Source organism: Pteropus alecto, unplaced genomic scaffold, assembly GCF_000325575.1.
Source record: "Pteropus alecto unplaced genomic scaffold, ASM32557v1 scaffold164, whole genome shotgun sequence".
Lineage (NCBI taxonomy): Eukaryota > Metazoa > Chordata > Mammalia > Chiroptera > Pteropodidae > Pteropus > Pteropus alecto.
In genome coordinates, this window is record NW_006439568.1 from 8,583,351 (window position 1) to 8,594,429 (window position 11,079).

General features: G+C 38.0%; 1 protein-coding gene across 1 annotated transcript in view; it reads left to right on the forward strand.

Annotated features, from left to right (window-relative positions):
* EXT1 (exostosin glycosyltransferase 1) overlaps positions 1-11,079 on the forward strand; it is a 257,034-nt gene that overhangs the window by 224,843 nt on the left and 21,112 nt on the right. Inside the window, 2 exon segments of the mRNA XM_025050134.1 lie at positions 416-523; positions 5,187-5,306. Of these exon segments, the coding sequence (XP_024905902.1) occupies positions 416-523; positions 5,187-5,306 (228 nt within the window).

Consider the following 11,079-nt stretch of genomic DNA (forward strand, 5'->3'; position numbering starts at 1 on the left):
GAGGTATGCCACTTGCAAGCAGACTTGTGGCAGTTAGGTTGTCAGAACCATTTATATTCAAGGTTGGTTTTATGCTAGGATTTTGTCGGTGAAAGATTTCGTTACATCCGTAAAATCTCTCCATCGAGGCCAGTCATCTCCTTGGGAGTAAGGTCAGCCAAACCATGTGCTAGAATAGAAACAGGATTTTAGCATTCTAGGGCAAGATTTGTAAATATTAACATCTCGGCTGGATACATACAACCTTCGTGTGACTTGATAACTCATCAAAGCTCACTTTCCTTCTGGCCTAAGCAGTCCAGGATCCATGCAGTGTAAGAAATGCCAGTAATTGAATTTGTACTGATTTCAGCCCTGATTGGAATGGTCCCTGCTATCACTCCTCACATACTCATGAAGTCCCTTCTTTGCACAGGCTGCCTGTGTCCCTGTGATGCTCAGCAACGGATGGGAGTTGCCATTCTCTGAAGTGATTAATTGGAACCAAGCTGCCGTCATAGGCGATGAAAGATTGTTATTACAGGTAAGGAGGGGGTTGCGATCTTCAGCAGATCGGTGGATTATTGCTACCCCCATCCAAACTTTCAAAGACAATGAATCCAAAAGGTCAGCTCTATAAAAGAAATTTTATCAGGAGAAAATTGCCTGTGTCATGGTGAATATGAAGTCATTTAATATGACATTGTGCACTTTCCAACACAAAACCTGCTCAGGTCCAAGGAATATTTTAGGAAAAGGGGAAGTTGCAGGTAATGCATATGAGCTGTGATGGTGAGTAGAGATGTATAGCTACACCCTGAAATATCCAGAATTTTTAGAAATGATATGACAGGCTTTTTTTTTACTATCCTACTACTTTATAATCGGTTCCCCTCTTTCTCTATTTGCCTTTAGATTAATTTTCAGAAAGAGAGAGCTCTCTAGGGTTGATTCATATAATTAGTCTTATCATTGTCTAAATGATCCACTCTGGGTTTCTGACTGAGTGTTATCTCTAAGTTATATATTTTAAAGAAGAGCCTCTAATAAAAAGAGGGGGTTTTTTAAATGTATTTTTTGGCCATTTAGATTTTTCTAAATTTAATTTTATTGTGGTAAGAACATGTAATATGAAACCTATTCTCCTAACACATTTTCAGTGACAAACATTGTTGACTGCAGGATGATGTCGTGCAGCTGGTCTCTGAAGCCCGTTCATCTTTCTTAACTGAAACCTTATACCCACTGATCAGTAACTGCCCATTTCCCTCCCACCCGTCCCTGGCAGCCATCGTTATACACTTTAATTCTATGAATTTGACTATTTTAGATACCTCATATAAGTGGAATTATGCAATATCTGTCTTTCTGTGACTGGTTTATTTTACTTAGCATAACGTCCTCGAGGCTCATCCATGTTGTCTTATTTTGCAAAATTAAGACAATATGGTTAAAACATCCATATTACCCAAAGCAATCTATAGATTCAATGCATTCCCTTCAAAATACCCACTGGCAGTTTTTGCAGATATAGAAAAACAATCCTAAAATTCATATGGAACCACGGAACACCCCAAATAGCCTAATGAGTCTCGAGAAAGAAGAACAAAGCTAGAAGCATCATACTTCCTGATTTCAAAATATAATATAAAACTGCGGTCATCAAAACACTATGGTCCTGGCATAAAGACAGACATGCAAAGCAATAGAATAGAACACAGAGCCCAGAAGTAAATCCACATAAATATGGTGAACTAATCATCGACAGGATTGTCTAATAAACGTTTGAACTTCTCAAGAGCTGCCTAGGAGGGAGATACAGTAGCCACAGAGAAATCTGAGGGCAGCAATAGTTGGTCACTTGGGATTTCAAAGGTCCCTTGAGGCAATATTTAGGTTCTACACAAATTGCTTCTTTCTCTAAAATTATAGACTATTTTAATGCTTCTCTTTCATGGCATTGTGTACTTTTCTTGAACTACCAAAATATTTGCAGAATTATTTTTTTAATGTCCTTGCTTCGATATGCAGAAAATTAAGTTTCTAACTGTTGATTCTACTTCTGTGCTGCCGCCCAGTCTGCTAGCTCGCTGGTACAGTGAAGCAGTACTGTCTGTCCCTAAGGTAACAGGTGGAAGATCTGTAACTGAGAGGGCTCTGGATTAGGCAAGCCACGCTCAACACAGCTCCCAAAGCATTCCTTCTGCTTGGTACTCTCATCTGTGGTCTTAGGCCCCAAACAAAGGAGTACGTGGTCCAGCAGTGTCCCTCCCCCAAAACAGAGACAGTATGTGCATAATAAGCATTTCCTCACAAGAGGCCAAACAAAGGTGATAAATATGGTTCTGTTCAATGTGGCCTTTGTCCTTTTATGATTTTGATAAATAATGCATGTTCATTAAAGGAAATGAGGGGAATAAAAAACAGCCATGAATTTTTCATTGGCACACCAACGTTCCTGTGAATTCAGTGTGAAAAGTTGGGAGTTTGTCTTTGAGGTGGAGAGCATTCCGGGTGCCTAATTTCACCAGTCGATGTGGATTTCACCTTCTGAGGCAACTTTCGGAAGATCTGGTTTTTCATTCTGCGCCCACCCAGACGTGTTCTCCCCTCTCGTACGCAGTCTGTCTCTGCACAGCTGCCTCGGTGCTGAGCGGCTACTGCGCTGTCGGTGACAGTGGTTTTAAGGAGCTGGCAACGGGCCCGAATGTCTGCTCTGGGAAATGTTTTTGTTATGTTACAAGTTTTCATTTCCTGTTTTAGAACAGCTCGGTTGTTTTTATTTGCATATGTTCTCGTCATCATGTCACCAAGAGAGCTCAATGTGGCTTTTCTATATCTATTTTGGTAGATCCCATGAGTTTTGTTGCCACACGTAACCTTTTATTAAGACTTAGTTGAGTTCGCAACTTCCAAAACAATCTGGCCAAATTGGAATTAATTTATCACTTTCCCATACCCGTCTCTCAGGACAAGCAGATTTATAACCAATAGCCAAATGCCATTAAAACTTGGAACTCTGTCTTTTCAATCAATCGGAATTATCTTCCAGAACACTTTGCAGAGCGCTGCCAGACTCTTGCATTGTGTACACAAACAGCTAAAAATATATTTCATTTGACGTAGCAACATCAAGATGTGTCTTTTATAAGAGAAGGGAGGTTGATCTCTGATATTCCCTTTTTCCTTTCATACCCACGGCCTACTCAGTTTTCTGGAGACCACATAGTGATGACAGCTTTCAGCATTTTCCTAATGGACTGGTTCCTCATGACCATGATAAAACAGTGAAGCCAACCTCTATGACTCTTACAAAATACCACTGACATTTAGAAAAGGGCATGATTATGAAAATTGAGCAGGATAATTTTTTTTCTGGTCTTCCGTGGCAAGATAGGCAATTTTCTCAGCGAGTAAATAAAAATAAATTTGCTTTGACTCATCAAGGATTCATGATATAAATAAATGGTTTCTCTACCTTCTCCAAGGGTATTTTACTTCCGTTTGACCTGAGCTCTGATTTCAGGCTAACGTCTGCCTGCCAATGTTTCTCCTTTACCTGTTGTCTCCATGCTTCTTCAGTATTGGGAATCCAGGTACACACTTTGGGGCACAGATTTATTCCCCGCTTTTTGGACATGGCCAAAGCAAGTGAGCTTGTCCTTCTGTTCTTATTGTGAAGCAGTTTTACGGCTCCCCTTAAGAGTAATGCTGTTATCTCGTTCTCGTCCAGTGGAAATTCACATGGAATCTTAGTCACAACACCATGGGTAACTTTCTTATTAAAGCAGCAAACAGAACATTCCCTCTTTAACCCCGGCCCTATTTCTGTCTGATTGGTTACGCATCAGGGAAGCAAGCATGCAGAAAGAGATGAGCGCAGAGGGCAGTTGCTAATCACTAGGACTCTCCCCTAAGAGTATAGACTCCATACATGAAAGAGACCTTACACTATACGTGAAGATGGGAAGCAAGCCCAGGAAACTCACCAGAAACCCGTGAAGTACACTTCAAAGCAAGTTCACACGCAGACATTAAGCTATTGGTCTAACTTTGAGTATCATCACCCTTATGTCAATAATTATAATAGCAGTAGTAATAATTGCTGTATTAATTAATCTCCCCATGTTCTAAAAATACGCTAAGGACTTACGTGATCTTTATTACAACCTTATGATATTAGTACTGTATCCCCAGATCAAATAACTTGTCCTAGGAAGCACAGCTAGTAAATGCTGGAGTCGAGATTCCCAGTTTGGTCTGTCTAACTCTGTATCCCTGTGTTTAACCATTAAGCTTAGATCAAATAACTTGTCCCAGGAAGCACAGTTAGTAAATGCTGGAGTCAAGATTCCCAGTTTGGTCTAACTCTGTATCCCTGTGTTTAACCATTAAGCTACATTGCTACTGAAAATAATGATATCCCTATAATGGCTTCAGACGGCCATGTTCAATTCAGCTCTTAATTTCTTAAATAGCTACTACATAAAAGCCACTCTCTTAGCCTTAAAATGTGTAGCAGTATGAACAGGACATAGATCCTGCCCGCAAAATCGCGTAGCATGGTAGACAGCAGTGATGACTAAACATATACAAGGTTGGAAAGATTGTGTTAGATTGTGATAAGTGCTGGAGCCTGAAAGAGAGATCTGGGGGGGCAGCACGGCTCTCAGAGTGAGGTCAGAGATAGGAGCACAAAGATTTGACGACCCCCAGCTTCACATTCATTGGAGAGGCTCAGAGACGTTCCCTAAAAAGTCCCTGAGTAGGTAATTTGTAGTCCCTGGCATGGCATGTCTTAAAAGTGCTCGCGGGGGATGTCTTTCAGCCTTTCCCCAGGTCTTGTAGCTCCTTCCTTCTAAAAATTGGCTGTCCGTGTGGAAGATCAAGGATGTGTGTGGCTCAGAGGAGAAAACGGCAGTTACTACTATCGGAACAACCTAAGCAACCAATAAGCCGCCTCTGACTCGTAGAGGTGAACTATACCTTTAATGCATTAAAGGTCATTAAAGCTGATTCCCAATAAGTGCTCTTTTGTACTTGACACCTCTGAAGGGCATTTCATCCTGGAGGTTGGTGATTTTTAGTAGCTCTGTCTGGTAGAAGCTAAATGTTACGAAGAATAAGAGCCCGAGCAGCTTATTTCGATCCAATGGCATCTCATCGTTTTCCAGTTATAGTTATTGTGTGTTCACCTTGTGTTACAGATTCCTTCTACAATCAGGTCTATTCATCAGGATAAAATCCTAGCACTTAGACAGCAGACACAATTCTTGTGGGAGGCTTATTTTTCTTCAGTTGAGAAGATTGTATTAACTACACTAGAGGTAAGTGGGACCACTTGGCTCTCTGTTTAGAATAATGGTCCTTTATATGCTACTCTCAGCCTTCTGTTTGCTATTGTTGATTTGTAATTGGTCGAATGGGGCAAAACCAAATTATCTGTGCTTGGCTATGACAGCTAAACCCCTTTTACCCGCTCTGCCATGCCCGAGCAAATACCTCCATTCCTGACAGCCTCCATGGAGGAAAAGTGACATGAGGAGAAATTATACTCCCGACACAGAGATCAGCTCTGACGTACATGACTTCAGGGATATGTGGCTGACTGTCCTCCTGTCATTCATACTTAATGGCATTCTTTGAAGATGTATTTCTGGAGCCCATTTAGAAAACATATAGTGACGAATTAGGGGAAAATATTACCATTCTAAGTATATGAATCATTTACTGGCACCATAGTCTATTGGCATTGGGGAACGGCAGAATTAATTCTCAAGACATATACAACCCAACCATCATCGATGTTGCAAGAATATGTTAACAGGGAAATCAAGATTATACTTGTCTGGTGCAGAAAGTGTTAAATTTTACAAAATCAGAAAATCTAGGCAAATGGGTACCCATCTTCAAGTTGCTCTTTTTTCTCAAGGCAGGAGAAAAAAAAGAAAGGGAAGCATAGAGATGATTAAAACCTTTGGTAGTAGAGCAGATAGCGATAGCCTGAGGCTACACCAAAGTAGCACAAAGAGCTAAGAAAAGATTTTGGAAACTGCACACTCATGAATTACAGGCTTGTAGTAAGGAGAGCGGAGGTCCTCTGGTGAGGCACAGCATTGAGGTGGTTCTGAAGTGTGTGCATAATGAGGTAGGGGCATTTGTGGCCTCACTTCTGGAGTTTTTACTTTGGAAAAGTGATTACTGCTCCAAAAGCTCATGTAACTTGGAGCACACACTGAGAAGTCTGAGTGATACCAAAAAAAACTGAAATTTCCCTGTTTCGTCGACATCACTGTTTGCTCGCCATCCTGGGTACCAGAGGCAGTGCCGGTCATGCCCCAGGCACAATGGAGCATTTACTTACCTACCTTGAGCCTGGGTCGGTCTCCTCCTCTCACCTAGGGGTATGCTGTTGTCAGAGTGTCCTCTCATGAATGGTATACGTTTTTTTTTTCTTTCTTTCTTTCTATCTTGGAACCAGGTGTAAAGGGCTATGTAGGACACAGGTCCTATCATGAAGGGGAAAGGGTCAGAATGGCTTCAAAAGGCAAACAAACTTCTCTTATCCTCCAAAAGCATTCCCTTCAATTAAAATTGATTGAGTCTTCTCTTTTGTTCATAGCAGCAGATTTGAAGATGGAATAGATGCTACCCTTTGCTTTGATCTCTCTTCTCCATCCAAGGCCCTTTCTAGGTCCTTCTTAAGGAAAGTTGAATGTCAACTTTTTCTTTTTTCTTTTGGAATAAGAATGCTTTTTATCAAAGAAGTACATATTCTTTTAGAAAATAATGAAAAATACTTAAAGAATAAAAATAAAATATTCGACCCATACAAAATCACTATTGACATATACACACACACAACAAATGCATATTAGTTCTTTTCTATGCTAATTTTAAAATATTTGTTATTTTCAATTTAAAAAGGAGTCTTTCTATACTTAGTTTATAACCTGTTTTTTCAGCTTGATAATGTATTAATGAACCCCCAATTTGAGGACATTATCGTTATTTCTGGTTTTTATTATTCCACACATCATTAAAGCAAATAGCCTCAGCACAAAATTGTTGGGCAGGTTCAAGATGACCTCCTTAAGGTAATTCCTTGAATTCGAAGTCCTGGTTCAAAGAATACTAAGATTTCTAATATTAATGATCAATTTTCCTGCAATAGAATTGGACTAATTTATATTCCTTCCAGCTTATATGAGAGGACCTGCCTGTTTTGATTTTTTGTTTTTTTTACTTTCATCAATATTGGATATTATATCTTTAAAAATAATAAATTACTATTCTTAGCTTATATTTCTTAGGATATTAGTAAGAATGAATATTTTTCATATATTTCTTACTCAGGCAACTCACAAAGAGATATAGAAATGGTCACAATGTTGTCCCACTTTTTCTCATTAACTTTTAATAGCTTATTATGTTAAAAACATTAACCCTTTGGCTCATGTTACAGATATCTTCCCCCAATTTGTGACATGCTTTTCTATTTTATTAATGATTGGGCAATCTTTTCATGTGTGGCTTTTCCATTTACTACTGTTTCATTTCTATACATATACACACACACACACACACACACACACACACACACACGAATTTTTCTAGTACTTTCATGGTTAATTTTTTACATTTACCTATTTAATCCAGTTTACTTTTATGTTTGATCGGTATTGAAAATACAACCTTTTTTTTGGACAAATTGTGGTGAAGTTGTCTCAATAGTTTTCTTAAGTTATTCTTTCCTCAGTGTTTTCATATGCCACTTTTAAGCATCTTTGGGTCTGTTTCTGGCCTTTTAATTTTGTCCTATTAGTCATCTACTCTCATACACCCAACTACATGTTTTTATTTTTTTCACTCTGAATGCCATCCTGTGATGAACCTCTATTTATTTGACCAGTCTGCAATTGTTGACTATTAATGCTGTTTCTATCTATTTTTTTTGTAGATACAGATTCTTTATTCAAGCAATGAGTTTCTACATGTATCTTACCCTAAACCTCTATTTCTTTAAGATAGAGTCCTTGAAGTGGGAATAGTCGGCCAAAGAGTTTAGTAATTTCTAAGGCTCGTGATATGTATTGTCTAGTTACTCTTCAAAAAGGTTGTATCAATCTAGAATCTTACAGACTGTCTGAGAGGGACCCTGTCTTGCACACTTGTCAGTCATAAGGATCATAATTAAAACATACACATACACAACTTTGCTAATTTGCCAGATGAAAATGGTATCTCATTAATTACATTTCTTTTGAGTTTGGTTTATTGCATAGATCTGGTCTCTTGCCTGTTAAGTTACCAGTGCTCAATTATCCTGTAGTAACAGTTGGTTGTGTTTATTCATCAGAATAGGAATTTAAGTCAAGCTCTTTTCATCTCTGTGCCTGGAAAGGCTGTTTTCCTCTTGGATTTAAGCCATGGCGTTCTTCAGCGATAGTTGTTTTGAAAACACTGCAAACTATATACTTAATTCAAATGTATAACAACTATCAAATCTCCTTATATAAGGTTTCAAGATTAGATTGTAACAGTTTGACCTCTCAAGTGAATAGCATGAGAGATACCATCCAGTTTCCCTTTTTAATTCAGGACTCAGAGTAGCCCAGAATCCAATGTAAACAGAAAAGCAGAGAAAATAGCAGAAAATGACATCCACATACACAAGTGAGTAAGCCAACTTGCTTATAAGAATGATTTAAGTAATGCATATCATAAATGACCACTTGGCTTAGAACTTAGATAACATAAATCATTTGATCCCTGCTGGAGGTCCTAAGGTATGAGGATAATTCAGAGTTACCCTCAGACACCATAGATTGGAGGATCCCTTGCTTTCGGGATGTTCTGCACTCAAACACTTTCTTCTTTGCTTGCTGTATACTAGGGCATGAGAAAGGGATTACTTAGGTTTGGAGATTATGAGCTGTAGAGTTGTAGGTAGTACCTAGACACAATTGAAAACAGGATACCTCATCCTTCTCTTCAATGCCGGGGTCAAGTTGTTAGTACATTCCGTTGCACTCCACGCTGTTGTATTTGGGATTCGACTAGTACGGTATTTCCAGTGTGACTGAAATTTCCTAATTCTGCATCTTGGAATTAAGGAGCTGTTTCATAAGAGCTAGGCTCTTTGGTGTTTAATATTGTATGTGTGTGCACGTGTGCAAATTGAGAAGTAATGATGAGGACAATGATAAAATACTGAATGTCAGTGTTCCTTCATGGATTTCATTTTTTGTCAGAATACTGCACAGCAGTCACCTGGCACAGAGGATTGAGCAGTAGGAGCTCAGTCAGAATCATGGCGAGCAAAAGAAAAGTGTGTGAGATTGTAATAATATACGAAAACGGCTAATGGTAGCTTGGAAAGCACATTTTTTGTGGACGTTTATGAAGTCTTCATTCTCCATTTTTCTCTTCGGCTATCTAACCATGTGCATTTAAAATAGTCTTGCTGATGCTGTTGTACAATGAAATTTTAAAATCAATGAGATAATGGAAATAGAAGATTGCTTTGGCCTGGAGTGAGGTTACATATGATGGCACTGCATGTATTAGGTAACGTTGCTTGGTCAAAAGACCAAGTCAGGTCCACACAGAATGACACCATAGATTTGAAGACCCCTTGTTTTCCATTATTTAAAAATATATATATGGCACAGAAAAAAGAAAAATAAGGAGCCTGTCGTTCTTCCTTTCAAATTCACATTAATATTATTCTTATTGAGGGTGCCGTTTGAGACTATAATGAAAAAAAAATCTTGTGTCTGTATATGCGTCTGTGTGTATGTCTGTGTTGGTTTTCTTTATAGCCAAAGAAGCATCCAACCCCTAAAGGTAATGTCTTCTTTCACAGCAATAAGGGTGGATACCAAGTGCCTTGAAAGGATCCTGGGATGCTGTCCAGTGTAGCAATAGAGAGAATTGGAAGTTAGGAAAGGGACAAAATGACCTTTTTTATTTGGTGAAATGAAATCCATACTCTTTCAAACTTTTGAGAAGGCATTGCTAGAAACCTTTTAGAAAAACATTTGGCAATAACATGAAGAGCCTTAAAATTATTTATACCCTTTGACAGAGTCTTAAAGAATCAATCTTAAAGGTTAGAAAATTTAATTCATAATTGTGTTTATCACTTTGCATGGAAAAAAATTGCACTGTTGGGCATTTAGAATAAGTAAACCATAAATGCTATTAGTAATATGGAAAGATATCTATAACATATAATAACTATGATATAGCTGTGTAAAAATGGAAAAATCTGTACCTAGAAAACGAACACAGGAATGAAAATTTTTTATTAATAGCAAAAAAAAAAACAAGTCTTAAGTATTAAAACTTAGGCAGCTCTTCCTAACAATTCTGAGAGGTTGTTATAGTTGATATTTTATTGTTTTATTACAAAAAAGGAAAGCGAGACGTTAAGGTAGCCACTTGCCAGATTAAATTCAATATATGCTATTGTTTTCATATCTTTGCTGATACCATTCTGTCAAGATCCATTTTGAAGAGAGTATAAAATGCTTATTGGTATTTCAAAAGTGTACTACAACTTACTATTATATCCTTAAATTCGAAAAGATAATAATGTGCTACTCAACCAAAACAAATCTATCACAATGAGAAGCATACCACTTGGAGACCTGAAGTGACCCATTTTGTGACATCTCTGAGCCCATATCATTTGTACATAGGTCAGATTTATGATCCTGTCTGTTGTCAATTTACTCTGCGTCTTGATATCAATATTTATTGAAGTGACCGCATACTGGAAGGAACTTAAATTTGGACAGCAGAAAAAGGCGATCTAATTGAAAAACTATAAATGAAAACTATAAAAGAAACTAAATAGATAGTGGATTCGGACAAATAATAAAAACTGGAATAAATGATATACAGAGTAGAATGGCTAGCCATGTAAAATCCCTTCACAACCATGACCGTTTCCTCATAATCCATGCCTAGACAATGACATTTTAACACATCTCTGTTATACCACAGAGTAAGCATTAATATTTTAGCTACATTCCTGAAATCTCTATCATATTAGAAACCTCTACCTAGCACATAAAATTAGCAATTTTGATC